Raw genomic sequence first — 27,580 nt, 5'->3', positions numbered from 1 at the left:
CAGGAAACGCTGAGAACAAAGGCAGCGAGCAGCAGCGGGCGAGGCTTCCGCAGCCCGCCTCCCTCAGTGGACCAGCCACTTCATGGAGGTGGTCCTCTCACGGGCGGACCCCACAGTGAGCGGGAAGCTCAACAGTCATGTGGCGCTTGTGAAGGGATGAATCCTGGGTGGACACAGAGGGGACCAAGCCAGTGGTGCGTTCAGCTGCTTTTATTCTTGCAGAGTCAAGTCCTGGTGACAGTCAGACGTCTCCATCCCATCTCGCTGCAGATCTCCAGATCATCAGCGAGCATCAGGGTCCGTGGAGACTCCAGCCTGAGCTGCTCACTGATGGAGACCTTCTTGGCCAGGACACCTGTCCTCTGTTCGCTTGCTTTTCTTTTCAAACGTCTGAGAAAGGTGCATGTACAAACTGGGACCAGGAGACGCTGAGCTTGGACCTGACGTGTGGTCCGGGTCACGTGACGAGGCGGGAGTCACAGGGACTGGAAGCGATTGGGGTAGAACCTCAAACCCTCGACGGAGTCGTCCCGACAGAGGTGACCCATCTTCTCAGCCAGCAGCAGCCTGGAAGAGAGCAGAGGACAGGTGGTGAGGGCTCCAGACCCACAAGTGGGCGCCTGTGTATCTGAAGAGAAGCGGCGACTTGTTGTTTCCCCTTCAGGCTTCACTAATGGCTTAACTACTTGATGACTTGGACCGGCTCAAATGGGAATGTAAGGATTCCAATTCTGATCTCTATCTCTCACTGAATGGAGGTTTTCATGAGCCGGTTCCTGTGCTTTCAGTGTTCCTGTGCAGTTGGTGCTGCCTCAGCGGGTCACTGGCCCAGATGCTGCGTGGCCACGGTGGGAGGAGCCGCTTCTGACTCCGCCCCTCAACAGCCATCAGCTGGGGACTCGCTTGAGCGCTGCAGCGAGGCGAATTCTTTTGTGTTGAGGGTTTCAATCGTGACTCATCCTTGTGCCGTCGTCCGTTTGAAAATACCGTATTTTCTGGACTATGTGAATGCCGATCACGAGTGACAGCCGGCGCTCTGATGAAGCACCGCCCACGGTTTGTGATGCGTCCACTCCCCCTTCCCTCCCTGACATGTAACGTTTGCATCCTGCAGCACGTGCACGTTAAAAGGCATCACCGCCATGAATGAAGGACGAGATTTAAAACACCAGCACCTGACGGAGCACAGAGAGTTTTCCGCGCTCATGAAAGCGCAGGAAGCAGGGGTCACTTGCAGACACTCGCCGGTCTGAGCCTGACATTCGGCATATTGCCCCAGAAATAATCCTTCATTTCACTGAGCCAGATGAGCAGCCTTTCTTGGGTGCCGTTTTAGACGGAATCGAGTGTCAGATGCACCTGAATCTGAAACTTTCATGACAGAGGTTGAAGACAGCTGCTTCCGCTGAGTGCCCTCCCTCAGTGTTACAGTCTAAAGAGCGTCATGCTGGCAACAACGTTGAGCCTCGCCACATCAAACCCATGACATCACAGGCCTTTTATTTACATGTCAAGTGCTCAAATGGCGCTGTTTTTGCCAACAGAGACCATCTACTGGAGGGTGAACACAGCGCCAACACTTTAAATGTAATAAGAGGTGAGGCGTTTATCATTCCAGTTCAGAACATTGTGTTTCATGGGTCGGTCTCAAAACGAGAACGCGACAATCACTAGAAGTCATCCTCATTTTCCGCGACGCAGAAAGCTTGGTGGGTGTGCTGAATATTCTGGTGCAATCTATAGTCCGGGAAATACGGTAGATAGTTTTTTTCCTTCAACCGACTGCTGAGCTCATCGAGTGTGTCTGGACTCTGAGCCCGGATGAACCCCAGCGTGGGCCGGCAGCGGTGAGAGAGACGCGTCTCTTACCGCTCTTTAGACAGGAGAACAGAGAGGCCCAGGAGTTTGGCGAACTCCTCCGCAGTCAAGCCCTTCTCTTGCACCTGCAGCCAACACAGGGAGCCATTTAGTCAAGCCAGAGACTGGCCTCCGGGGCGGGGAACCTACGTTGTCCAGGGCCGAGGCGATCATTTCCTCCTCGCTGTGAGACTGCAGCTGGACCACCATCACGCCACTGTCGAACACACGCAGCCTGCCAGACACACAGGCAACAGGCGGCGTCACCGAGCAGAGCAGAGCAGAGGTGTCCGCGCGGCACACTGCTCAGAACAGTCGCAAGAGTCCAGGAAGCGGACGGCGCTTCCAACAACAGGAAGCCAGGCAGGAAGAGCCTGCACCATTCCTCTGTGAGGCGGCCACACTCTTCCACAAACACCAACCAAGTGTGTCTTTCATACCAACCACAGACAGACATCTCAGAGTCACCTCAGAGGGAGCTTCAGAGACTCAAACATCTTGCAGGCGTTCAACAAATCCTCCGGAGATAAAAGCTGGGAGGAGACAAGAGCAAAGTCACACGTATGAAGGGCAAGAAAAACAAAAGACACCAGTCCTGATGAATAGTGAAGGAACATCAGCTTCCAGAGAAGATTCTAAAGCAGGAAACAAGTTGAACCCAGCGTTTGCATGAGGAACGTCCAGCACCAGAGGAGACTTGAATGCAATCGACAAATGATGCCGAGGGACTCAGAGCAGCAAAGACGGCCAGGTTACCTCCATCCCGCGGGCGCGGTTGACCAGGCAGTAGACCTCGGTGAGCGCCATCATGCCTCCTCGCTCCTGAAAAAGAGGCCAGTCATTGTCTCCAGGAAGGACCGGCGGAGAGCTGGCTCACCTCCAGAGGAGCCTGCAGCATGGAGCCCAGCTGCCTGGCCAGCTGCAGGTGGTAGTGGGTTCCCGAGCCGTGAGTCTCTCTGGTGACGGGGTTGGCGATGCCCATGCTGAGCAGGTAGGACTTGAAGCGGACGGTCTGGAAAGAGCAAGCTTGAAAGAAAGGCACGGCAGCCTCGGCGCTCCGCCGGCAGCTCTCACCTCATCCTCACTGATGTCCCCCTGCTTGTCTTTGATCTTGCTGGCTATGGACTTGGACAGCTCCACCATTTCTTTGGCCTGTCAACACCATCCATCATGGCTGAGCTACATGCGCCCACACACACACACCTGCGGCGGCGGCGGCGGCAGCGGCACCTACCTTGACCATCAGCTTACTCAGGTCTTCAAACGCCTGAGGAAGGGCAGTATATAGGACGTTACTGGCCAAGCCACATGACGGGGCCCCAACATTAGTCATGGCTCACACGCACACTGGGCTCTTGATCAGCGTGACACAAGTTCACCAACGCTCACCTCAGAAATGTTTTTGTCCGTTTCTTTCCTCCTCTCTTCGATCTTCCTCTCGATGCCAACGATGCCCACCGCTCGAGACTTTCCTGTCTGCTGGAACAAAGAGTAATTATGAGTATCAACGGTTCTTCATTTTGCCTCATTTAGAGGCGTGTTCTACTTCTATTATTCATGTTTGAATTGCTATATTGAGCTTAAGTGCCTATTTGAGACAGTCTTATTTTATTTCAGAATTTTATTTCTTTAACTGAATCACTGAATTTGGATGACATTTTTGAAAACAGCCTTATTTTATTCATTTAACGGTATTGCTTTATGGGTTTTACATTTTTGAATAATGCACCTGGCCTAACTGGTTTGCGGATGTGCTTGACCTTTACTTTTGGAGTTCATTTATGAAGCACAGTTCACCAATAAAAAATTGGATTTCAAATCTTCTCTTCTTACTGCATTCAACTCATCAGTCATGCGCTACAATTTTTTTAATATCCTAGAACTCAAAGTCTTTATCTGGAGACCTCGCTTGGCAACGGTGTGTCTAATGCGGAAGCTTTTTTCAGTCTGTCATGCCAAGTTTGCATCCTGCAGCACATGCACGTTAAAGGGCGTCAACGCCACGAATTCAATACGACATTTCAAACACCAGCACTTGACAGAGCACAGTGAGTTTTCTGGTGCTCATGAAAGTGAAGCTGCAGGAACCAGCAGTCACTCGCGGACACTCGCCGGTCTGAGCGTGACGTTCAGAACGCGAAGCATATTGCCCGAGAAATAATCATTAATTTCACCGCACCAGATGAGCAGCCTTTCTCAGGTGTCGTTTTAAGACGGAATCAACCGCGGCCGAATCCGCTGCAGTCTTGTGTGTCAGATGCAGCGTTCGCGGTCCACCACCTGAATCTGAAACGTTTGCAACCGTCCAGAGTGAGAACTTTCAAAAAAGAGGTTGAAGACAGCCGCTTCAGCTGAGTGCTCTCCCTGTCTCTCGGAGCATCCCGAGTTTTTACAGTTGAATGAGCATGCTCTTAGACTGTCAATATATATTGACAATATATCTAGCTATATCTAGCTATCATGAGCTACGTCACATCAAACCGATGATATCACGTTTGCGTTTTATTTACCTTTAAAGCGCTCAAATTGCACTGTTTTCGCCTGCGTGTCCGCAGCTCTGCTGACAGAGACGATCTACTGGAGGGTGAAAACAGCGCTTTCTGAACACTTTAAATGTAAATAAGATGTGAGGAGTTCATGACTGGAGTTCAGAACATTGGCAAGATTGTTTCATGAGTCAGTCAAAACGAGTACTAGAGGATCGCTAGAAGTGATCCTCATGCATTTTCTGTGCCACAGACAGCAACAGTGCACCCGCGGCTTATAGACTGGTGCGGCTTATGTATGAAAAAAATCCATTTTCCTTCTTAGATTTGGTGGGTGCGGCTAATATTCCGGTGCGCTCTGTAGTCCGGAAAATACGGTATAAAGTTACACCTAAAATAGTAGACTAAAACATGCGCATTCAAACCTAGTGGATCAACACCGCCATCTAGTGGCAGAAAAGGAGAACAGATTTTGCCTGACCTGACGATTTACAATCGAATAGGACATTGAACATATCACAAAAGCCTCGGACGACCTGAGCTCCAGCGGCTGCAGGAAGGGTCTGCAGAACCGCAGTGTGCTCCCATCGCTTCTGGGTCATCTCTTCTGTGAGTCTCCTGTGGAACTGGAAATGACATTATGAATGAAGTAATCTACGTTATACTTGTTCAAGGCTGTTCATTACAATATTTTAAGATATATATATATTTTACCTCGATCTGTCCGTGTTCTTTAAAGGAGAGTTTGATGAAGGAGTATTTGCTCTGTTGGTACGGGCCGGGCTCCTTGTTGGGTGGCGGTGGGTGAAGATGGATCACTATTTTTGCACTGCAATTGATAAAGGACCTCATGCAGGAGATCTTTTGATGAAGTTAGAGCAGCTACTCCAAAACAAGACTCGAACAAAGACATAGTGAACCTCTCCGCTCATCTGTGAGCAGGATTATTTGTGGTTCTAGCACTTCTCGGTCGGATTAGACGGCCGATATGAAAACATCTCAAAGAATAAAACAACACACACAAAAACAACTGAGATTGAAGAGAAAGGAGTGGGAGACATCACAGTGAAATATTTCACTCTGGCGATGAGGGGGGCGACGACAGAGGAACAGAAACGGCACCAGTCACTGCAACTAACCTTTTTCCAATTCCAGCAGCCTGCTCTTCGAAGAAGATGATCTGAGACAGGGGCATGGCCATGCAGCATTCCTGAAAGCCACACGGAGAGATACGTTTTCAGGGACTTATAGCTTTAATTTTCCTCAGTCGCGGAGGGTCAACCGAAAGTTGGTTCGAGTATGATAGACATGTTCTGTCAGCAGCGACACGAACCGAACGTCACGGCGGCCGCGAGCCGGGGTGTGCGGTAAGCGTCCTCCTTACGTGGTTTTTGCTGTCCCTCCAGATGAGCCTGTGGGTGCTCAGCAGGGCGACACCGAGGTCCAGCTTCGCCTGCAAACAGCGCACAACACATTGTGAACAGCAACTCACGACGACTTGATGTCGTGACGAGTCTGCCAGAGCTGCCGCACTTCCTTCACCGGCTGACATGTACCTTATCGTCGCCGTCATATAACCGGACCCCTCGTTGCTGGACCACCAGGGTTTCATTTATTTCCAGAAGACCATTTGACCACGCGAAGCGGTCCATTTCTGATACACGAGACACTGTTTTCCTGCGAGCTGCTCTCACTCGGCGGCGACTTATTTCGTGTTTACTTCCGGTGCGCGTTAGAAAAGGTGCCCCGTGACTGCCTGCAGAGAAACGGCTTGAGTGAAACACATGTTTTGAATGAATATCCAACCCTTACTTATTTATAACGCATGTCAATAATAGAATAAACGCACGAGATCATTTTTAATTTCAGTTCAACCGCTCACTTGTTTTTGGGGTCCTTCGATGTTGACGTGACGTGCGCCAGCTGTCACGGGAGCTAGCCAGGATGCTAGCTGTTGCGGCTTGGGTTTTCCCTTTTGTCGTTGACATTTTCATGATTTTATAATTTCTCTCTACCTCGATATCGTTAGGGGGGTTATACGGATTTCAGTAGATGCCAAATTCAGCCGCGTTTGGCTGCTTTGCGCGCGAGTTTGACCGTCTCCAGGGTGAAGAGGTGAGCGGTGCGGACACAGTGGCGCTGCTGGTGCCCAAGTCATTGTTTACGGCTCTTCCTGCTTCGCGCATCATGCGGGTTTCTTCTCCTCGCTGTTATATATTTACATAGATTACTCCGTCTAACCATGATTTTTAGAATAAAATGATCTTAACTAAGTGACATCGTAGTCCTGAACAACTCGACGGGATCTGGGTGCAGACTAAACGGCTGTGTTTGAAGTATTTCGCTTGGCCCATCACCTTTTCATTCAGTCTTCGACATGGATAAGAAGTCGTTTGACATCGTCTTGGACGAAATAAAAAAGGTGAATATAGTCTGCACATTTTAGAAATGTTCGACTCGTCGTGTTTGACTGTGGTCCTCTGTTTTGCAGTGTGTTTTGACAGATCAGCGGATCAAAGCCATCGAGCAGGTGCACGGCTATTTCTCCAGTGAGCAGGTAAGAATCGCGCTGGGCTCCACCAGAAACCATGATGTGTTTCACGGTGCCTGCAGTAGCTGCGGGATTCATGTTGCTTGGATTCCACAAGAGCTGCAGTTTTACATTGAACATTGTCATTGTCGTCTATCAGTTCCAGTGTGGACATGGTTCCATCGTTTTCACCTGTTGTTCTCTGCAGGTGATGGAGATACTGAAGTACTTTTCATGGGCAGAACCTCAGATCAAAGCGGTGAAAGCCCTGCAGCATGTGAGTGACTTGAATCTGCGTCAGTCTTGGAGAGGAGTTCACTTTTGGAACTGTAGATGTGGCTTGAGTTGCACGAAGCTCAGTGGAGCTCTTCTTTGCTTCCAGAAAATGGTGGCCATCCCTACCACCAAAGTGGCCAACATTCTCAACTGCTTCACTTTCTCCAAGGATAGACTTGTTGTGTTGGAGCTGATCGCTTTGTGAGTACCGCTGTGATCATTTGCGTTGGTCGCACTCATTTGCCATGCACATTTCCTCAAAACTGTCCCCGACAGGAATATATCAGACGCTCAGAACTATCGGCCCGTGGAGGACATGTTCCGCATTCACCTGTCGGAGAAGAAACGGGCGCGGCGGATACTCGAGCAAGTGGGTTCACTGCAAAGGTTTGTCGGGCCGTGGGGAATTGTGGTGACAGGATATGTTTGTGTCTGCTCAGGTGTGTAAAGTGGGCTGCAAGGCTCCTGTGGCCATGATCTCCTCCTGCGGTATAATACCAGGAAACCCCTACCCCAAAGGCAGACCCAGCCTGGTCACTGGTTCATTCCCGGTAGGTACACCAGAGTAGAACGTTTCCAACCGCAAAACTCTGGTCCCTGGATGCTGTTCCCGAGAGTGGCGAGACAGAAGAAGGTGGCTGAGTTCATTTGGGTGGAGGAGGAATGACAACATGGAAGCAGAGAGGGAGGAGGAGCAATGATCAGGAAGAGAGGACGGGGAGCTCAGTGAAAGAGTGAAGAGGAAGAAGGCGAAGTTAACCTTTTGTCTGGTCTCCTGCTTGTTTGGGTTCAACCTGAAGTCTTGAGATTTACAGCTTCTCCTCCTGAAGGAAGCTTCAGAGTCACACTCGGGATGACGTGACCTTTGGTCGGATGTAATGTGGAAGCATGTGACTCGGGCTGGGATGTTTCGTGTCGCAGAGACAGAGGAGAGAGAGACACTCACTTTTGTTTGTTGTTTCAGGGAATCCCTCCTTTGAAGAAAGAGGCAGACAAGAAGGAGGACAGTTCCAACAGCATGGAGGGGAAGGGGATCGCTGCTCGGATACTGGGACCCTACAAACCTGTGAGTTCATGCACAGTTCCTCACCGGGACACGATGAAAACCTCTGCTCCTGTGTGAGGCCACATCTCTCAGCTCCAGTACTGTCGTGGAGAGAGTGAGTGAGTGAATGAGTGAGTCGGGGTGTGAAAGGGACCTCAAAAAAGCGGGGCGTCCCCCAGCTGCCCGGGCCAGGGTGAGCATGACCCACACAGAACTGCCAGCACAACAGACTCACCTGGAAACACCTTCGCTGAGCTTGCACTCAGACTGACACTGGAGAAGTGAGTTCAGAGAAGCAGCTCCTTGCTGCCTCCTGCGCCCTGAAACCGGCCGATGTTTTGTTTGTGTTCCCGCCTCAGCGTTGTCGCTTCATTTGTGGTGCCGGACCATGGTGACCACGGCGCTCCGGGGCGCAGCTTCGGTCCAGGCTTGCAGCTACTGAGGATGGTGTGTGTCTTCTGTTGCAGTTCCCTGCGAGCTACAACCCTCACCGCCCGGTGCCGTACCCCATCCCTCCGTGCCGCCCTCACGCCACCATCGCACCAAGTAAGAAAGTCCACGTGTGCGCCGTCAAACTGTTGTCAGAGTGAAAATGAGGCGAGCTGTTAGAGCTGTCAGTGGAGAGTTGGCACCTCAGAGTGGACACTGCTGATGTTTGCGACTGCCACTCAGGTGCATACAACAACGCTGGCCTTGTTTCTCTGGGAGGGGTGGTTACAGCCAGCGCGCCCCCTCCCCCCTACACCTCTGCCCACAGACTCGCAGGTAAAGAGAACCGGGTGTGTGCCTGTGCCTGTGTGTGTGTGCGCGTGCGCGCAGCAGATCCACCTGTCACAGCTTGCTGCCTCCAACGCTGGCATGCTGCTTCCCCGCGCTAGTGAATGTGCCTCTAACCTGTGGACAAGAGCACTGGGTCGCCAACAAACGCTCTTCAACAGAAGGGGGCGTTAGTGAGCCAAGCCTCACAGCAGAGCTGCAGCTCAGCACTGATCCTAGCGTTTGTCTTTTGCTCAGTCAGTGTGGCGCTGCGTGAGGATGGCTGGTTTGATCCCCACTCATGTCAGAGCTCATGTTCCTGGCTTCTGCTCCTGCCTCCACTCTCTTAACATCCAGCTCTGCACTGACGTGTTGAAGCTCCTGTTGGAATGACACTTGAAGAGGAGCACAGTTTTCATCGGGGATGGGCCACTGGTTCTGAGAGTCTGGGTGATACTGTGGCAGCTAAGCAGCTCCTCAGACCCGGAGACCATGGAACAGGGTTGTTCTGCCGCAAACCAAAGAGTCTCGCGCTGAAGCTTTTCACACACGTAACGTGAAGTGGTGGAGGATGGGGAACCATAACTGACTGCACACCATATCCTGCTCAACACAACCTCCACCGTGACACTTCTGCATCTCACCATATAGGCGATAAACCCGCGGCTCACTGGCTGCATCGGAGCTGCACACCTGAACATGAGGAGACGCTGACGGCGGTGTGGTCAGTTGTGGAGAGTGTGGTGGACTTTGCTTCACCATGGTAGTTTGAACCTCTGATCATGACACTGGTCGACTCTGACTCTCTGGATCCCTGTTTCTTTGATGAGATGGAGTGGTCCTCACAGGTTCTCTGAGGCGCTCCTCTGCCTCGGTAATGTTTCCTCAGCAGCATCTAGGAACTGTGTCCAGACTGCTCCATAGTTCAAGTGTTCAGAGACATGACACACAGCAGACAGACAGACGGCTCCATTGAAGCCCTAAATAAAGCTGGCAGAGCAGACACCAGCGGCTTCTACCAGAGACCTGAAACATTGAGTTGCTCATCTCTGCACTGCAGAGTTCACTCTTCTATTGAGACGTCAACAAACCATGGTGTTGGAGACAAACTCCACTCCTGAGTTCCATCATCAAACAGAGAGACTGGAGTGTCCAACACATGGAGGAGAAGGAACATGGAAGTTATCGCTCCATGCGACCACAGTCCCACTCGGTCTCTCAGCCCATCCATGGCTCAGGTTCCCCCCTGGACCTTCAGGTGGTCCCAGCCGAGCCTCAGTTCAGAGCTGATGATCATCCGTGTGCAAGTGAGCTAATCCTCTGGAGCTGTGAGGGACTCGTGATCCCAGCACGTCGTTGACTAGTTGCACTGTTGCCGCTGACATCCAGCCAGACTCCAGCAGGCGCTCGGCGCCGCGCACATGCTCCTCCCTCCTCTGTTGCTAACCGCTCGCTCTCTGCCGCCAGGCTACAGCAAACCGGGGAACCCCCAGGTCACCACGCCTGGAGTCAAAAGTGGGCCGCTGCTGATTCCTCACGGATCCACCCCGTCGACTCCGGCGCCCCCTCAGAGCGCTCCAGCCCAGCCTGCCACCCCCATCACGCCAGTCTTCCCCGGCATGGTGCCCTCACATAACCCCAAGGCCTCGTCGCCGTCTCCTGCTCCGTCACCATCTGTCATCAAAGCTGGACCCCCGACTCCCGGACCCCCGACTCCCTCCTCCGTTATCAAGGCCCACACCCCCTCTGGGACCCCGTGTGGGACTCCTGTTCCGGGCGGTGGCGGCTTTCATGCGGCGTCCCGATCCAACACTCCTGCTCCTCCCTCCGTCACCCCGGCTCAACAGAAGGTCTACCCCCAGCCTGCGGACCCTCCGGCCGGACCGGCCTTCCAGGGTCTGCCCGCACAGGCAGGTAACCCCTCAGGCACCGTCATCCGCAGTTTCACCCCGGGATCCTCCACCCCTGGACCCAAAGCCTCCTCGGCCCACGCTGCCTTTGGGCAGGGCCCTGTGGGCCCGGCCCTGGCCCGACCCAGCAGCCCGGTTCACTCGGCCTTCAAAGGAAGCTCTCGCTCTGGGACCCCCACCGTCAGCCCTCTGGTGGTGGCTGGCTCCGCTCACGCCCAGGCGGCGCTGGCCCGCTCTCTGGGGCTGGCTCACCCTTCAGGGTCCCCTCAAGTCTCGCTCCCGGGCCTGCAGGCGCTCTCCTCCAGCCCCGCCCCCGCCCACTACCCCGGCCTGCCCCCCAGCAGCCTCCCGCCCACCAGCATCTACCCCTCGCCCGCCTCGCCCTTCGGCCTGAGCATCAGCTCCGCCCCCTCTATATTCCCGGGCCTCCCGCCTGCCGCCAACCCCGTCGCCTTCCCGGGGCTGGCCGTCTCCGGAGGCCGCGGCGCCGCCAGCTTCATGGCTCTGCCTGGAGCCGCGCCGCCTTCCGTCACGTCCGTGGCCCCTCTGCAGGCCGCCGCCGTGGCGGGGGTCCCGTCCTCGTCGCCGGTGCTGCCGGGCTTCGCGTCTGCCTTCAGCTCCAGCTTCCAGCCCGGGTGAGTGGCACAGGTCTGGCTGTCGTGTTGGGAGGTGGTGAGCTGGCTTCCTGCTGCCGTGGCCTTGGCTGAGCAGGTTTTATTGAGTCTCGCTGGAGCCAAGGGGAAGTGGTTCCCTTCTCCAGAGCAAAGTCCAAACGCCGTGTTTGGACTTTGTGTCTGCTCAGGTGATGATTGTGAGTCACGTCCTGCGTGTCGCACCTGCCCGGCCTCGGCACTTATCAGGGTGGAGCTGCATGTCACGTGTGTGACCGGACTGCTCCCGTCTGGGTTCTGAGTCTGTTTTGCAACAAGCAGTGAAGCGGGAGCTTGGAGAGAAGGCGACCCGGGCAGCGTGCTGAGCTCCGAACACGCCTGACCTTTGACCTGTCTTCCAGGCTGAGCGCGGCAGGGCTGCAGGCCCAAGGTGGCGCCGGATTTCCTAGCCTGCTGTCCTTCCCTGGGGTCCCGGGCTTCTCTACCTCTGCGGCCCCTGCTGCTCTCGGGGGCCTCCACAACCCCACGGTGCCGTCGGCTCTCCTCCAGGTAAACACCGGCCTCCCAGAGGACAGAGCGCACGCCTGATGCTCTTTGTCTTCCAGGCTCATCCGTCCTCGGCGCTGGAGAGTTTTCCTCCTCAACCCAACTACCCGGCGGCGCCCGGGAACCCCTTCCAGCTGCAGCCGGGCCTGCACCCCCAGCTGGGCTGGCAGTGAGGGCCGGGGCCCGGCCAAGTCTTGTGAATGCCTGTGTTTAGTGTGTGAGAAGTAGACTGTAATGACCTGTAGATCCAGTTGACCTGCCAGCGTGGGACGGATGGAGCCCTTCACCTGAGCCACCCTCGGCTCCGAGTCAGGGGTGGGTCAAAGGTCGCTGGGTCCTGTGGCTCCTCCAGTGCTGACCTCCAACTCCTGTTCCTTTTCTCTCCATGAAATGCCATGTTTTTATTGTGTGTTGGAAACCGTGAGCTAATAAAACCGCCAACCAGCCAGTGGCCTCTGCGGGTTCCTCCACTGACCACTGCCCTCCGGAGAGCTGAGCATGCTTCAGGTCAGGAGGTTCCTGGTTGATGATCAGCTGATGCCACGCCCACCTGCAGGCGGCAGTATAAGTGCGGCGCCTCCCTCCTGAGGAGCAGCACAACTCTCGCTCTCCCTTCAGCAGCGCATGGAAATGGAGCAGCAGATGGAGCGGCAGAAGAGACGCGGGATGAGCAAGGAGGACCTGATCTGTGAGTTGAGGACGGCAGGTGACCCTGAGCTGCGGCAGCTCACCTGTGAGCAGGAGCGGGGGTCGTCATAGCAACTGCTGTCACGTGAGCCTGGGCGGCATGTGACCTTCTTCTTATGCTGAGGAGCAGATAACAGGGTTGAACATTGTCCGTGAGACCATAATGATCATGGCGGGTGTAACGACCGTGTAATGACTGACAGAGAGGGACGTGTTGTTCTGTAGCGTGACACGGTGTCAACAGGAAGCCGGTGCGGTCTGAGCCGCAGCAGCTTCCTGCCGTGGCTGCCGCCGCCAGCGCAGTCCTCGTCTTGCTGTGTCAACACTCTGCTGCTTCCTGGGATCTAATTACACCTGTCGAACAAACAGTGAGCGTCACGGGGAGTTTGCACACCTGCCTCGGTGACCTCTCACCCGACTCCAGTCAACAGCGACCTCACCTGCCGCCCATGAGCAAGGCACTGGGCGGCAGGTGGAGCAGACCAGGACACGGTGACAGTTTGATCTTCATGGTTTCACCTCGTGTTTATTCATGAAAACCAAACACTGTGACGTCGACCTGAAGACCATCTCACTGTTCCTCCACACACTCCTGGGTTTCTTGAGGAGTTTCTGCTGGGTTGGGTTGGTTCGACTGCCAGGTTCATCTCTCAGGAGAGGGGCACAAACACCCCGCTCCGTCGCTAACGTCTGACATTTGCTCTTCCTGTTTGTCGTCTGGTGTAAAGCAGAGCGCGCTGCTGCTGAGAACACCACCAGGTGCCTCATTCTGTGCCTGTGGGTTTGGTTTACCTGGGGACCGACTCTTGGAAACACACCTCCTAGTGAGGACCCCTGAGGTTAACCCTGAATTTGGGGGTTAAAACTCACCGACTCTCATTTTTCAGTCACGTGGCCTGTCACTATACAACTGACACATTTCAGTATAATAACATACTAACTCAGGCCTGGCCAAGCAGCCGCTGTGTTGCTGAGCAGAGCCACAAACACGTCGGGCTGTGAGGCGTAGATGTGGTGACTTGACTCCTCTATGTTGGGACCTGCTCCAAGCCCCGCCCCCTCCTTCTTAGAGCACGTGCGGCCAGGTTTATTGTCTATGTTCCAGAGTTAAACAGGAGTCAAAGTCTTTGGAACAGCTCTGACTCTCATTTCCTGTATAAAGCATCATCTCAGCAGCAACTTGAGCCAACTCACAGCCAGTCTGGTGAAGAGCCGCGTGAAAGTGGGGCAGGTGCCCCGCCTCAGTAGTTTTCCAGTGACCTAACCTGGTGCCTCTCTGCAGCCGAGCGCACCGGCTCTCTGGGATGCTGCGGCTGGTTCATCGTCATCCTGTCGGGCTTCTTCACGCTCGTGACCTTCCCGCTCACCATCTGGTTCTGCGTGAAGGTCAGCGCGCTCTCTCTCTCTCTCTCACACACACACGATTGTCTCCCTATCTTAGTGAGGACCGTCATTGCCATCAGCCCTTCCCCAGCCTCTCCCCCTGAACCTCACCATCTGACACACATGACTCAGCTGAACCTGACTCTGAACCAAACTGAAGCACAGTGACCCGGCTGTTTGGTAGTTTTCACCTCAAACTGAGGCTTGACAAAGTGAGGACCTGCCAAAATCTCCTCACTCTGTGGGTGAAAAACTCACAGCGGTCCTCACAAAGATAGAACACAGTGGGAGTCAGGTGTTCCCCGGTGGCGCTGCCTCACCTGTGTCTGGCTGCAGATTGTTCAGGAGTACGAGCGCGCCGTCATCTTCAGACTGGGCCGCATCACCGACCGGAAGGCCAAGGGACCAGGTAGGGCCCAGGTAGGGCCCGGAGCCCAGCGCAGGAACCCGGCGCAGGAACCCGGCTGACCTGCCGCTCTGCTCCACAGGGATCTTCTTCATCCTGCCGTGCACCGACTCCTTCATCAAAGTGGATCTGAGGACCATCTCCTTCGACATCCCACCGCAGGAGGTGCAGAAGCAGACGCCTGTCCGGAACCCCGGGGCCTGACTGTGCCGCTCCTGTCCGACAGATTCTCACCAAAGACTCGGTGACCGTCAGCGTGGACGGAGTGGTCTACTTCCGGGTCAGCGACCCCATCGCATCCGTGGCCAACGTGTCCAACGCCGACTTCGCCACGCGGCTGCTGGCCCAGACCACGCTGCGGAACGTGCTGGGGACCAAGAACCTGGCCGAGGTCCTGTCTGACCGCGAAGGCATCGCCCACAGCATGCAGGTGAGCGTCCTGGAAGACAAACGCAGGTAAACAAGACTGGACAAACCCTGTTAAAGAGGAGGCACTTCTCTGCCTCGCAGTCCAACCTGGACGAGGCCACGGACGACTGGGGCATCAAGGTGGAGCGAGTGGAGATCAAGGACGTCAAGCTGCCGGTCCAACTGCAGAGAGCCATGGCTGCCGAGGCCGAGGCGGCGCGAGAGGCCCGAGCCAAGGTCAGCGCCGGAGCGTCTTCCTCCGCTTCACGCCGAAGCGTCTTCCTCTGCTTCACCATCTTCCTCTGCTTCACCATCTTCCTCTGCTTCACACCGAAGCGTCTTCCTCTGCTTCACCATCTTCCTCTGCTTCACCATCTTCCTCTGCTTCACCATCTTCCTCTGCTTCACCATCTTCCTCTGCTTCACACCGAAGCGTCTTCCTCTGCGGCGGTTCTTCAGCGGCTCCCTCTGCTGGTGGTTTGGAGGCTGGACCTATTCCAGCTCCCCTCTTGCTCCTCAACAGCTGTTCTGGTGTCACTCTAGTTTCAGCTTCACACCTGTATCACTCTTGCGCTGCTCTGGCGCCACACTGCACTGCAACAGTGACGGAGCTGCCTCCGCCCCCTGCAGGTGATCGCAGCCGAGGGGGAGATGAACGCCTCCCGAGCGCTGAAGGAAGCCTCGCTGGTCATCGCCGAGTCTCCGTCGGCGCTGCAGCTGCGCTACCTGCAGACCCTCAACACCATCGCGGCGGAGAAGAACTCCACCATCATCTTCCCTCTGCCCATGGACGTCATGTCCCACTTCATGAGGAAGTGAGGCCTGGAAACCACACCTGAAGCTTTGCTGTTGAATCCACGCTTGTGTGCTGCAGATTGTCCACGCTAGGGACGGGCGACTTGGACCAAAAAAGTTATCACGATAAATGTTTTAGAAGTTAGAAATCAGCTGAAGAAATGACCATGGAGTCAGAGTCTATTCTCCAGATCATGATCCCAACTGTCAGTCCTTTGTCTTGTGTGGTGAAAAACCTTGTCACAGTTCTCTCTCTCCTAAAATGCTTGTTTTCCATGGCCTTATTGAAGATGTCACTCAGACTTTGAGGCTTTAGAATTTGTTGATGGTCCCTGACTGATGGCGGCTCCTAGCATTAGTGCTGCCTGTGAGAGTGTGTCCTCCATCAGTGAAGCCTCATGGGGACGCGGAAGAGGACGCCACCGTGTTGTCACCTTGGCAGCAGGAGAGCTGCATGTGTTGATGTGGACCAAGGCAGAGGAGCGCCTCAGAGAACCTGTGAGGACCACTCCATCTCAGGGATCCAGAGAGTCAGAGTCGACCAGTGTCATGATCAAAGGTTCAAACTACCATGGTGAAGCAAAGTCCACCACACTCTCCACAACTGCTCACGCCGCGGAGCTGGAGAGCGCGGCGCCGTCACCCTCTCCTCATGTTCAGGTGTGCAGCCAGTGAGCCGCGGGTTTATCGACTATACGGTGAGATGCAGAAGTGTCACGGTGGAGACTGTGTTCGGCGTCATATGGTGTACAGTAAGTTATTGCTCATGATCGTTCCTCACCAAGACACTGGCCTTGGTCAGTTTGTGGGGTCGACACACAGACGCCACGCCTGCTGGAGAACACGTTTAATCCACATTCAGAGGCCCAGCTCTGGGCCCCGGTGCCATCACAATGCAGGGGGGAGGAGACATGCAACACAGCTGGAAACATCTGTACATTCAGGGAGGAGCGCCACCTGCGGGCCTCGCTGCTACGTTGGCCGCCTGCTACTGTGGCGTCCGACAGAGCGATAGAAAATAGAAAAGACATTCGGGGCCAGTCCAGGGGGACAGTAGGAGCTGTAAACAGGGACGTCAGAGCCAGCGGAGAGAGAGCGCCCCCCTCTGGCGTCTCAGTCCTGCTCTACATTCACTGGGGTTTGCACAGACAGTCCTACTAAACACTGGCGTGGGACCCTGTGTGGCGCTGCGCTGTACAAAATCATTACAAACCCGCCTCAGGCTCCAAGTGCGGCTTGCTGGTCACGTTGGATCCGGAAGTGCTTCAGTTCAGTGGGAGGATGATGATACGAATCCCTGAATGAATGAAGACTCTGCGAGCTCGTCGCGACCGGAAGACGCTTTGGAAGCTGAACAGCTGGCGGTTCGCCAACACGCCCGCTGAGGTAAATACAAGATGGCCGATCTCCTGAGGGAGGCTGGAGGTGGCTCTGTGAGGACCCTTCCCCGGGGCCTCATGATGCAGAGGTCCTGCTCGGAACCCGACTGGACTACAAACATGGCTGCCTCGGGTTCTTCACGTGCTCAACCGGCTGTGACACGAGCGCGGAGAAGAGTCTAGAACAGAGCGGGAGCGTGGCGCGGCGGCAGCGGCGGTGAGCCCAGGCATGCGGCGGCGGTGGCGACCCTGTGAGTGGGCGTGGCCGGGCCCGAGGCTCCGTGAGAGGGGGACGTGAAGAGGGCATGCCGGGGGCAGCCCTGGCAGTGGGAGGGCGAGCCGCAGGTCGGGACGGGCGAGGAGGAGCGGTGCAGGGGCGAGGAGGCGGGCGACGCCAGCGGGCTGCTCTGCAGGCGCCACAGCAGCTCCTCGTTGTTGCGACTCAGCCGCTTCTTCTCCGTGCTCTCCTTCTCCACCGACTCCTGCAGGTTGGCGTTCTCTTCCGACAGCTGTCTGCACGGAGAGAAGACGTCAGCCGTGGAGCCTCAGCACCATCCCACGCTGGAGCAGCAGCTCAGACGTCACAGTGACGTGGAGGAGGAGGAGGACGAGAGGCGGGAAATAAAGCCGCGAAGGCCGATCCAGGGGTGAAGCACACTCTCACACACTCTCACACACGTGGTACCTGGACAGGGCCAGGTTCATGTCAATCCTGGCCTTCAGGTCTTCGTTCTGCTGCTGCAGAAGCTGCACCCTCTCCTCCAGCGTCACGTTCTTCTGGGCCTGATGGAAGGCAGAAGAGCAGCATCAGGACACCCTCCGTCTCGCGCTGACTGGGCCGGCTTCAGCCTACCACTTTCTCCAGGTGGGAAATCTTCATCTCCTGCTGGTGAATCTGCTGGTTCTTCATTTCCACCACTTCCTTCAGGCTCCTCAGGTCCTGCTCGATGTGCTGGTACGGCGCCAGAGCTTCCTGTTGGCAGGGAAAACGCCCAAAGATCAACGGCAGGACTGGGTGTACGGGTGCTGCGGGAAGTTCCTGACTCACAAGGATCTGCTCGTCCGTGCTCCTCCTCAGAGCCTCCTCAAAGCGCTTGGCTTTGTCCTGCAGACCTTGATTCTGGAAGGTCAGGGTGTCCACCTGATCCTGCAGCGATGCAGAGTCACATGGCAGGCGCTGACATGAGGGACGGGGCAGCACCTGAGGGAGGTCAGGCTGAGGACACCGTGGAAGAGCTCCTCCGGATGTGGACCGGACTCACTTCTCTTTCAACACAAGTCAACACTTCTTCGGCTAAAGACTCTCTCACCAGTGCATTCACCATATTGTTCTCCTGGCCGCCATTTTGTTGTCATTTTCGGCACACTACTCCGCCCAGAGCTTTCGTCGCACGGCCGCGGCTCCAGAGCCGAAGCGTGCGGCGCGACTGGGAATCGCCTGCTCTGACTTTTCCCTGACCAAGGTGCCAGAATTCCCGAGATATTCCAGGTTTTAGGACCAAAATTTCCCATTGAAAATGAATGGGAAGAGGATTCAACACATAGTGGCCAAACAGTGGGGACACATGGAACTCTCCAGTGTTGTAGTCACACTTGTCCTGAGAATTAGCGTAGCTCTTTCTGAATTTGTGTCGAGAACGCGCAGCAACCGCGACATTCGGCCTCCATTGAAAGTGCACTGGAGCTCAGTGGCTGCTGCTCGCCTTACTCAGTTTCACCTCGCCTTCCTGCCCATGCCGTAGACCGTCGACGCATGAAATTCGGCTCAGTTACAGATGAAAGCCTCAGGATTCTCACAGTGTGCTCGGTTTTTGGCTATCTGCTGCGGTTTTCTTTGAGATACGACTGTTTGTTCAGGGAGTGGAACACAATGATGCAGCAGTTTTGCTGCGTGAGAGGGAGCGTTGCCGTGGTGCAGAGTAGGGGAAAGGTCACAGCCTGCTCAGACTGCAGACACACACACACACACTGGGGCATATCGTGCATCGCAGTCGTGAGCGGTGCATTCACGAGCTGCTTATTCAGAAACAGCAGCGTCTAGTTAGTGTCCAACTCTCTCAGCACCAAGTGAAGCTGCAGTGACAACAGGCTAACTGGGTGGTCACTGACTTCATCATCAAACAATGATCGTATCATGAACACACCCAGTGGTGTCCCGCACGAGTGCTAGTTGTGATGGAAGTGACAGACATGTTAGATTCCCGGTTCCCTTCAGAGCTGCAGCTCCAGGAAACACAAGCTCAAACCAAAGCCATGGCAGGTGTGTGTCCAGCTTCAGGTCTACCTGCAGAGCCAGCCTGCTCTTCTGGAGGTCCTGCTCCAGCAGCACCTTCTGCTGCTCATGGGCTCTCCTCAGGTCTGCAACAGAGGGGGGACATGGGTCAGGGTCGCGCCGCTCCCAGCCCCTGCTCCCCTCACGCTCACACCTCTCATAGTGCGCGCGTGCTCCTCATGAAGGGTTGCCATGGTGATGTTGTGCATCTCTCTGAGCTCCTGCATGGCAGCCTGGTGGTGGACACTCATCTCCTCCATCTACACACACGCGCACACACACATATATGAACAGGTGCACGTGCACACACGTTAGTGAGCTCCTCACCTGCTCTTGCTGCTGAGCCCTCAGCTCCTCCATCACTGAACGGTGCTCCGCCTTCAGGTGTTCGGCCTCAGCAGAGTGACACTTCCTGAGTCCCGCCTCCACCGCAGCGAGCTCCGCCTCCTGCTGCAGCTGCAGCTCCTGCAGCTCCCGCCCAAACGCCGCCTGCAGGGCCGCCTTCTCCTGCACCAGCCGCTCCCAGCGCCCGGAGGTGGAGGCTGAAATCACACACACCACATCCTGACGGCTACTGACCGCTGCAGGCCCCTGCATGTGTGTCACTCACCCAAGTCTTCTCTGATCATTTGGATTTCCATCAGCAAGGAGCGCTTGTGTTCTTCAGCCGTCTTGTTCTGTTGGAAAGCCACGTCACCATGAGCCTTGGAAACGGCTCACGCAGGGTGCTTTTGTTCAGCTGCACCTGACTGCTCAGGCTGTGCGAGCTGGAACTGAGCTAACATGAGTGACGTGGTTCATCGATGGAAAACCAAGAGCAATGTGAAGAATGACCCTGCAGTTACACGTCACTCGTGGCGCTGACTGCAGTGAGTCTGTCACGGCAGCAGGGGGCGCGCCTTCGCCTGTCTTCAGTCCTGGGACTGGGGGTTACCTTCAGGCAGTAGTGCTGCGTGGTGATGATGAAGGCCTCCAGGCCCAGAGAAGTCCTCCTCACTTCTTCTCGGAGAGTTTGCAGCTGCAGCTCCTGCTGCTCACAGCGTCCCTGCAGCTGCTCCACCTCAGTGACAAATGAAGCGGGTGAAATGATGCGGATGGGACTGGGCCACCTCCACGGGCCGCCCCCTCACCTCCAGCCTGTGCTCCACCTTCTCTCTGTCCTCCGCCTGTCTCTGTTTCTGCAGGCTCCCCTGCTGCTCCGGCTGCAGCCTGAGGGAGGAGGAGCGGCGAGGCGATCCGTGGGGGGTCGGCCCTCGCGCCGCCGCTGTGGACCGCTGCCCTGACTGGACTGTGAGGGACAAGTTGGAATTAGGACGAGCGGAAACAAAGCTCATGCTTCTTTGAATGACATTTTCATCTGGAGCACAAGTTTGATTTCAAGGTCAGAGCTTGCAAACCTCCATCACAGAGTTAGCTTTTCAATGGTGGGGTGAAAGTCAGGGACCATTCTCTCCTCAAGAGACATTTGTGGTTTGGAGTGAGGCAGGGGAGGCAGCTCTGGCGTCTGGGATCATGATGGACGAAGAGGAGAGTGCAGGCGGGGTGGAGGACGGCTCGAGAGGAATCCACCAGCAGCCCTCAGGTTGAGTCTGGATCCAGAGAAGAGCCCTCATCTAGAAGCGATCATGAACCTGACCTGCGCTCACATGACCAATGTCGGGGCGTTCACTGACTCTTCCCGAGACGTGGGGGAGGGGTGGTGGTGGAGGAGGCTGCCGGCCGAGGACAGCGGCGTGAGCAACGCAGCAGCTGCTAGTCACAAACATCAGCTTCATTCAACACCTACTGATCATGGCTGGAGCTGGGAGAGTCTTGGCTGAGCGCAGGAAACCATGGCGCAGCAGTTGATGCGAGCGAGCCTCAGACTCACGCGGCGCCACCTCTCTTCTTGGACAGCACTGCTGACGTGGGTGAGTGAGGCTCCACATCACCTGGACCGGATCATTCAGGCCCGCTGAAGCCTGGGGAGCCGTCGCCATGACAACGCCGGGCCAAGCTTGGGGTGGCCCCAGATAATGAGCGGGAGGAGGGGGTGTCCATGAACGCAGACTCCACCAGCCTGAGAGCAGCACCTGATGCTGGAGGGAAGGACCCACGGGAAACCATTGCTCAGCAAAAAACTGGCAGGTGTCAGCGCTTCATTTGTTCATTTGTTCATTTGTTGTTGCACTTCCTTGGACAGCTCCACTGCGTCTGGAGGCTGCAGCCAAATGTATGGTGAACGACTCAACGACGATCCACTGAGGGTGGATCAATGGCTGTTCACTGCTTCACCTGAGTCGACTTGAGTTCGACTCCTCGCCAGAGACTCACCTGGGAGCACAAGCGTCTGCCACCTACCGAGGTGGATGTGCACCGTGTTTGTGGTCAAACATCTACTGTGGCTTCCAGACTGCAGAGTGCAGCCTGAAGAAGGAGGACAGATGTGTGTGTCTGCGCTGTGGACAGGTCAGTGGTGCAGCGGCTTAAGAACGCTGGCTGAAGGAAAGGAAATAGCTGCGTCACACGGAGCCTCTGGATCGCTCTCACAATAGACCAGGTGCAGCTCTCCAGCCGGGACCAAGTCCGCGGACAAAACCCGACTGGCTTGTGTTCACGCCTCAGACTTTTGAGTTGAACGCACTTGGTCTTGGTCTTGAGTCTCACATCTTTGCTTCACATTAAAGCCCTCAAAATGCTGCTTCTGGATTGCAGAGCTCCAGGAGATCCGCTCTGTGGACGGAGCTGCGGACACGCGGGTGAAAACGGCGCATTTTGAGGGCTTTGAGGGTGATCTGATTTCATCTGATTTCAGCCTGTAAAACTCCATCCACAGTATTAGCCCTGCTGTTGTGTAAGACGCGGGGCTGAGATAAAAGACAAAAGGAGCGGCTTATGGTCCGGACACGATGGTAGTTGCTCTGCGCTCAGCGGCGGGATGAGACGCAGCGAAGAGCCTGGCGTTCCTCGGGCAAACTTGACCAACACATTTATCCCTGAAATGAATCCCTCCGCTGAATAGAAAGTTCAAATGTAGTTCAGGCAGTTTCCACTGAAATAGACAGAGCGGGGGGCAACGGATGGGAGTGGAAGTCTGAAGTGGGTCACGCAAGAGATGGCGAGAGCAGCAGGACTTCCAGAACATGCCATAAACAGGAGCATGCTGCACGTGTGTGATGAGCGTCACGTGTGAAAGACATGAGCGACCTACTTCAGGTGGACCACCCGACTCTGCTTCCCACCTCAGCGCCGCTCTCACACTGTAGATAATGTGCTTTTCAGCTTCAAAGACTTCTCTGCTCCCAGTTGTTATCCTCCAGGGAGGGCGAGCGCGAGGGGGCGGGGACTGTAGACGCAGAGTGGGTGAAATCCACCAGGTTTCACTGTCGCATGTGGACCGGCGTCCGACCTCTGAAGATGAAGAAGACACAGCTGCAGGCCACTCACCTGGGGACTGAGGTTTTGGAGGAACCACGGCGAGCCTCTTCGGGGAGGACGGCAGGGAGCGCGTCAGCTCCGACCCGCGCTGGAACTCCTTCCTCCCCACTGTTGGAAATATTGAGAGGAATTATGAAGAGCGTGAAGCATGAAGCCAGATTCATTCAGGTCCAACTCTTCATGAACATGAATGAGAAGGTTCAATCGAAGACAGAGGCATGTTCATTCACCCTCCAGCCATCACTCAGGTGGAAGGGGGCACCGCTCTCTGGACAGAAACAGAGAGGACTGATGCTGCTGGGACTGTAAAGAAGAGCAAGTTTGCTTCCTTCACTGGGCTCTCAGCGCCGAGGGCTCGCTGCCCCCTCGCATCCCTGAGTCAATACTTTACTGCAGCTTGAAGCCGTTCAACCGTGAAACACTTCCGTGTTGCAGCTTGACTTGACTTGAGAAAAGGTGCCTTAAAAAACCTCAATAATTCAAGCAAAGCAAGGAGCCGCTTTATAGGGCCACGGTGTTCAGAGACTCAGAGTCAGAGATGAAGCGGGGCGAGGAGGAGGAGGGGGTCGGTCCGAGGGAGAGGAGCCGTGCACTGACCTCCAGGGGAGCTCCGCGGCTGGGCCGGCAGGTAGCGGCGCGGCAGTGCCGGCGTGGAGGGCGGCTGCAGGCTGCTGCGACCCCGCTCGGTCGACTGGCTCGCTCTGTGCTGGGGAGGCTCCTCACTGGCGCTCTGACCTGTGCGGGGACACGTCTCAACTCAATGACAGGCAGCAGGCACACACTCATCAGCTGCAGCTGAAGGCAACGCAGTGGCGCTGAAGGTGTGCAGGGGCACGACAGGTCTCAGCTCCACGCAGCAGCACTTCTCCCTCACTGACACACAGAGAAGGGACATGAAAACACACCAGCCGCCACTCACTCTTCCTGTCACTGGCGGCGGCTGCCATCCATCAAAACCCAGAGGATGATTCACACACTTCCAAATACACAGAGCCCTTGATTCCTGCTCAGTGGTGACACCCGGGGCTTCTTCACCTCTCTGATCCCGGGGCCCATTCAAGGAATAGACCCGATTCATTGCTGTGACTTCATTTGTGTTCAAGAACCATATACATGTCGACCGACCGAAACCTTGTGAAATGACACGAAACCATGGGATCAGCACAGAAGATACTTGTCATGGCAAAGTCCCACCAGCAGCAGAAGCAGCTGCAGGTCATGTTCATCTCATTCACTAAAGAAAAACAAATTCACTTGATGCAAACGGCTGAGAAAATTGGAACAATGGTACGTCATGAATACAATTCTGAATAAAAATAAATATCATAACATATATTTTCATAAATAAATAATAAATAAAGTATAAAATGTTCTAATCCATTTTCAAACCTGCTCCAACAGGTGAACAGTGTGTACTGTAGGGGGCGCCACCACTGTCTTCATCATTGTTTCTTTCCAAGAACTTCTCCATAGTTGGTGACTATCACAGATGTGCAGCTGTCAAGTCACTTCACTGACTCACTGCTGCCACCATACGTGGCTCATGGGTTCAGACTCAGCCTCTCACGGCCCACAGGGCTGGAACAGGACACTTCTCGCGGCCCTCTAGGGGGCGCTGGCGGCCCCACCTTGGGCCTCTATGGGCCCTGCGATGAGGAACCAGTGTGTTAGAACACCGTGACTCGACGGTGCCTCCGCCGGGTGCAGAGCGAAGACGTCCCACGCACAGCACCAGTGCGGAGGCTGACTGATCAAATCTCTTGTCTCCACAGCCTCTGAAATATTGATGTGCAAAGATCAGCGTGAGATCAGAAACTGGGACAATTTGCTTTGAAATCCTCAGCACTTGGTTTCTGCGAGGAGAACTTCAGTACTTTTGGCATCCTTTTTAAGTTTGGAAACCCGGATTGGTCCATGCGCAGCAGGAACTTGAATAATTGACTCAGCTCAGCTCTGAGTGGAACATCTTCACACACACACACCTGCACCCAAGCTCTGCATGAAGAGCTCCTCAGGAGACGCTGCTCCTCCTGCAGGAGGTCCAGCCATCTTAAACGTGCTCTTGTCATCGTTTACCTACCTGACTTCAGACGTACCACAGTTCTGCACATTAGCTCACCACTCAAGAGCTCCTCATGAATGACACTAGTGAGTACGAGTGACAAATCAGTGGGTGTCTATACCAAGGCGTCCTTCACTCGGGACACTGGTTCGCCTGCTTTACCAGCAGCACGAAGACGCAGGAGAAATGGGAGACAATGGCAAGCGTGATGCAGGAGAGGCTGAGACGGAGGAGAAGAAAGCTGAAGCATGAGGAGGGGAGGGAGGTGGTGAGCCAGAGGACATGGCTTTATCAAGACAAACGAACAACGGCGGAGATATTAAACCGGGGAGAAAAGGAGTGGGAGGCTTTGCTACTTAGCAAATCTCATTGAAAAACCAATATCAGTGGAATCATCCCAGCAGCACGCTGGGAAATTGAGTAACCTCTTTTGACCCAGGTCTGCGTTCTAGTCCTTCCTGTCTTGATGTTGGACTTGGTCTTGAACCTCCTGAACCCTGACCTGTCACCTGGCGTGACAAGACCATCAGCAGCTACACAAGTCCACGCCGTCTTCACCATTCATGAGCTCCACTAGACAAGAGTCTGTGGTTTGGTGAACTCGACTCCACATCCTCTGACAGGAAGAGAAATGAGCGACGCCTTGTGTGCACACACATCCTCTCAGCTTCAGCTCTGCTGCCTGCAGACCACTAAACCCTGGTCATGTGACCGTGGTCCACAGCGGGGATTTCCACCTCAGTTAAGGGGCATTTTCCCTTGAAAAGACCCACGTACTGTATAGAGGAGCATTGAAAATGAAGCCACGAGGCTGGGAAGCCAAACTCTGCCAACATTTCTTGAGCACCTTTTTCTAACCGAGCCCCACGTGACCTGATCTACTGCCAACAACAAGCACCAAGCCACCCAAGTGAAAAGTCTCTGCAAATGTATTCAGCGACATGAGAGGACCTGCTGACACGAGAGCGACTCTGTCAGGACCTGATCGCAGCTCAGAGACGCGCCACGTCTCGTCTTGGCGAGAAATGAAAATGCAAATGCATGGTAGGAGGGAAGCCAAGGTTAAAGCCGAAGACACAGGGAGCGGAAAGTGACCCGCAGAGAGAACAGCGACTCGGAACAGCCAGGCATTAAATGATAACAGTGGAGTTTCCTGAGCAGGAGCAGCTGATGCAGCAGACTTTTCAGATAATATTTGACCTGACAAAAGAACAAGTCCGCTGAAGACGTGCATTGTAACAACTTGAGGCCTCAGGTGGGCGTTTGAGCGCAGCACCACACGCTCCATCCAGCCGGTCTCCTACACTCGTCTGTGGCTTTAATTGATGGAAAAGTCAAATTTGAGGCCGCGCGGCAAGGAACCGGGCAGGTCGGCAGAAGGTGGCCCCGGGGCCTCACACCAGCCCGGTGTGAGCGACAGTCACCGTAATGAAGTGGATGAGATGTGTCACAGAGCAGCGGATGCTGTCAAAGCTGGGCTGCGTCGCCGCGTCTCTGCCATGTTCGATTTCCTCCCGAGCTGCGGAAACGCTGGCCCGCAAGCGTGTGTGTGTGTGAACACGCGCCATGGTAACCACCTGCTCCCAGCGAGCCAGCATGAGTCACAGAGCAGATCTGAGCCATGGCATCTGGAGTACGCCATCCATCCTGCCAAACTACTCGACGTGCGCCATCCGTCCCGGCGCTGATTAGATCCTGCACTTATTCCATTATCAGCGCGACAGAAGACGGATGGAGCTGATAATGCCGTGTTTGCATGGGCTCCGAGGCACTCGCTGCGTTACAGTCACCACGTAAAGCCACCTGCCAGTCACACGACGGCGCTGGTTCTTCACTCACGCCAAACACGCCTCTCTCTCAGCGCACCTCAGGGGAGGCCGATGAGAGCGGGATTGGGTTAGGATCACAATCAATGCCATATGGAGTACGGTGCTCCCCGGACACCAGTCCAACGGCCTGAGCGATCGTGCATGCAAACAGGCCAGATAAATCAAGGCGCTCCACGCGGTGGACAGGTCATGGGTCCTACTTCATATCCTGATGGATTTCAGGACGGTGCTTGCACCCGTGGAGTCACTGGCTCCAGTCCTTCTAACCACTGTGTTAGCAAGGGCGCAGAGAAACAACTGGAAGCATCGATGCATCTTTCAGGCGAGATATTGGATCCATCACACTTGGAGGACAGCTCCTTATTTCACCGTCTCTCTGGATAATACAGACGTGAGTATGATAACTGAACCAGTAAAGATTCTTATGGCTCAGCTGTTAGTATTATGATGCGTACAGCTGTCCATGACAAAGCAGTGATGGCCTTGACCGAACATACATGAGCTAGTTTCAGGACGAGGGATGAGCTCAGGCGGTGTCCAACTGACCTTCCTGCCATCTTTGCTTTGGTTGGGGAAAGGTGTGACGGCACTGTGAGGGGGTGGGTCAGAGTTAGGGCTCAGTCCTGCTCAGCTGAAGACATCTGGTCAGTGCCTCCTCCTGGCCACATGACTCTCTGGTGCTTTGTCGGATTGGTGACAGCCACTGAACCAAGTGGATAGCCTGCTGATCAGTCGGAGGCGATGCCTTTCTCTGAGCCAAACAGAGCTTCAGGCTCCGCGGCATCATCCACAGATGGACCCGGGCAGCGTCTCTCCTCTCAGGTCCAACTGAAGCACGGAGGAAGAGGAGGACAGTGCAGTGTGCTGTGGTTGGACCAGGCTTCACAGACCTCCCTCAGGGCCACGGCGCACCTCCACCAGGGAG

At 55.1% G+C, this 27,580-nt stretch overlaps 4 protein-coding genes across 8 annotated transcripts in view; 2 read left to right on the top strand and 2 right to left on the bottom strand.

Annotated features, from left to right (window-relative positions):
- Nucleotides 1-213: 213 nt before the first annotated feature.
- vps36 (vacuolar protein sorting 36 homolog) lies at nt 214-6,490 on the bottom strand. Of its 3 annotated transcripts, XM_053847228.1 has the most exons (15): nt 6,226-6,488; nt 5,900-6,099; nt 5,728-5,796; nt 5,483-5,553; nt 5,058-5,172; nt 4,880-4,969; nt 3,247-3,333; nt 3,092-3,124; nt 2,932-3,009; nt 2,735-2,869; nt 2,614-2,679; nt 2,326-2,390; nt 2,008-2,092; nt 1,870-1,943; nt 217-567 (listed from the first exon to the last, which is right to left on the bottom strand). In XM_053847228.1, exons 1-15 carry the CDS (start codon nt 6,335-6,337, stop codon nt 477-479), a joined length of 1,371 nt encoding a protein of 456 aa, XP_053703203.1. In that variant the 5' UTR covers nt 6,338-6,488; the 3' UTR covers nt 217-476. The 3 variants fall into 3 exon arrangements, with proteins under 3 accessions (XP_053703204.1, XP_053703203.1, XP_053703205.1); XM_053847229.1 differs by lacking the exon at nt 1,870-1,943 and having other exon boundaries at nt 214-567; nt 6,226-6,490; XM_053847230.1 differs by lacking the exon at nt 6,226-6,488 and having other exon boundaries at nt 5,900-6,135.
- proser1 (proline and serine rich 1) lies at nt 6,183-12,222 on the top strand. Of its 2 annotated transcripts, XM_053847219.1 has the most exons (12): nt 6,183-6,765; nt 6,835-6,900; nt 7,082-7,150; nt 7,256-7,350; nt 7,426-7,519; nt 7,590-7,700; nt 8,114-8,215; nt 8,662-8,740; nt 8,867-8,959; nt 10,418-11,495; nt 11,873-12,020; nt 12,077-12,222. In XM_053847219.1, the coding sequence occupies exons 1-12, from the start codon at nt 6,721-6,723 to the stop codon at nt 12,188-12,190; spliced, it is 2,094 nt and encodes a 697-aa protein (XP_053703194.1). In that variant the 5' UTR covers nt 6,183-6,720; the 3' UTR covers nt 12,191-12,222. The 2 variants fall into 2 exon arrangements, with proteins under 2 accessions (XP_053703194.1, XP_053703195.1); XM_053847220.1 differs by lacking the exon at nt 8,867-8,959 and having other exon boundaries at nt 6,186-6,765.
- A 345-nt stretch (nt 12,223-12,567) lies between these two features.
- Nucleotides 12,568-16,123, top strand: stoml3b (stomatin (EPB72)-like 3b). The gene is made up of 7 exons (XM_053847236.1): nt 12,568-12,705; nt 13,987-14,090; nt 14,424-14,496; nt 14,576-14,658; nt 14,720-14,923; nt 15,004-15,138; nt 15,532-16,123. The coding sequence occupies exons 1-7, from the start codon at nt 12,642-12,644 to the stop codon at nt 15,718-15,720; spliced, it is 852 nt and encodes a 283-aa protein (XP_053703211.1). The 5' UTR covers nt 12,568-12,641; the 3' UTR covers nt 15,721-16,123.
- Nucleotides 13,101-27,580, bottom strand: part of mtus2a (microtubule associated tumor suppressor candidate 2a) — a 34,287-nt gene continuing 19,807 nt past the window's right edge. Inside the window, exons 5-16 of one of the 2 annotated variants that reach the window (XM_053847200.1) lie at nt 23,362-23,499; nt 22,774-22,872; nt 20,478-20,635; nt 20,282-20,407; nt 19,958-20,024; nt 19,675-19,889; nt 19,502-19,607; nt 19,360-19,433; nt 18,124-18,222; nt 17,929-18,048; nt 17,761-17,858; nt 13,101-17,588 (exon numbers count right to left, since the gene is read on the bottom strand). In XM_053847200.1, the coding sequence (XP_053703175.1) occupies nt 17,255-17,588; nt 17,761-17,858; nt 17,929-18,048; nt 18,124-18,222; nt 19,360-19,433; nt 19,502-19,607; nt 19,675-19,889; nt 19,958-20,024; nt 20,282-20,407; nt 20,478-20,635; nt 22,774-22,872; nt 23,362-23,499 (1,634 nt within the window). In that variant the 3' untranslated portion in view covers nt 13,101-17,254. The remainder of the gene's footprint in view (nt 17,589-17,760; nt 17,859-17,928; nt 18,049-18,123; nt 18,223-19,359; nt 19,434-19,501; nt 19,608-19,674; nt 19,890-19,957; nt 20,025-20,281; nt 20,408-20,477; nt 20,636-22,773; nt 22,873-23,361; nt 23,500-27,580) is intronic. The other variant, XM_053847201.1, reaches the window with a different exon arrangement.

Source organism: Synchiropus splendidus, chromosome 17 (assembly GCF_027744825.2).
Source record: "Synchiropus splendidus isolate RoL2022-P1 chromosome 17, RoL_Sspl_1.0, whole genome shotgun sequence".
Taxonomy (NCBI): domain Eukaryota; kingdom Metazoa; phylum Chordata; class Actinopteri; order Syngnathiformes; family Callionymidae; genus Synchiropus; species Synchiropus splendidus.
The sequence above is the reverse complement of the archived record's forward strand: the minus strand, read 5'-3'. Positions and strand labels throughout refer to the sequence as shown.

Excerpts from the sequence above, each read along its gene's own strand:
- vps36 (XM_053847228.1), bottom strand. The coding sequence starts at position 6,337 with ATGAAAATGTCAACGACAAAAGGGAAAACCCAAGCCGCAACAGCTAGC. Across the intron at positions 2,093-2,325 it reads TCTCTGAAGCTCCCTCTGAG|GCTGCGTGTGTTCGACAGTG; the intron begins GTGACTCTGAGA and ends TGTGTCTGGCAG. Across the intron at positions 568-1,869 it reads GTTCTCCTGTCTAAAGAGCG|GCTGCTGCTGGCTGAGAAGA; the intron begins GTAAGAGACGCG and ends GCTCTCTTCCAG.
- proser1 (XM_053847219.1), top strand. The coding sequence starts at position 6,721 with ATGGATAAGAAGTCGTTTGACATCGTCTTGGACGAAATAAAAAAG. Across the intron at positions 7,351-7,425 it reads GTGTTGGAGCTGATCGCTTT|GAATATATCAGACGCTCAGA; the intron begins GTGAGTACCGCT and ends TGTCCCCGACAG. Across the intron at positions 11,496-11,872 it reads AGCTCCAGCTTCCAGCCCGG|GCTGAGCGCGGCAGGGCTGC; the intron begins GTGAGTGGCACA and ends CCTGTCTTCCAG.
- stoml3b (XM_053847236.1), top strand. The coding sequence starts at position 12,642 with ATGGAAATGGAGCAGCAGATGGAGCGGCAGAAGAGACGCGGGATGAGC. Across the intron at positions 12,706-13,986 it reads GAGCAAGGAGGACCTGATCT|CCGAGCGCACCGGCTCTCTG; the intron begins GTGAGTTGAGGA and ends GCCTCTCTGCAG. Across the intron at positions 15,139-15,531 it reads CGCGAGAGGCCCGAGCCAAG|GTGATCGCAGCCGAGGGGGA; the intron begins GTCAGCGCCGGA and ends CGCCCCCTGCAG.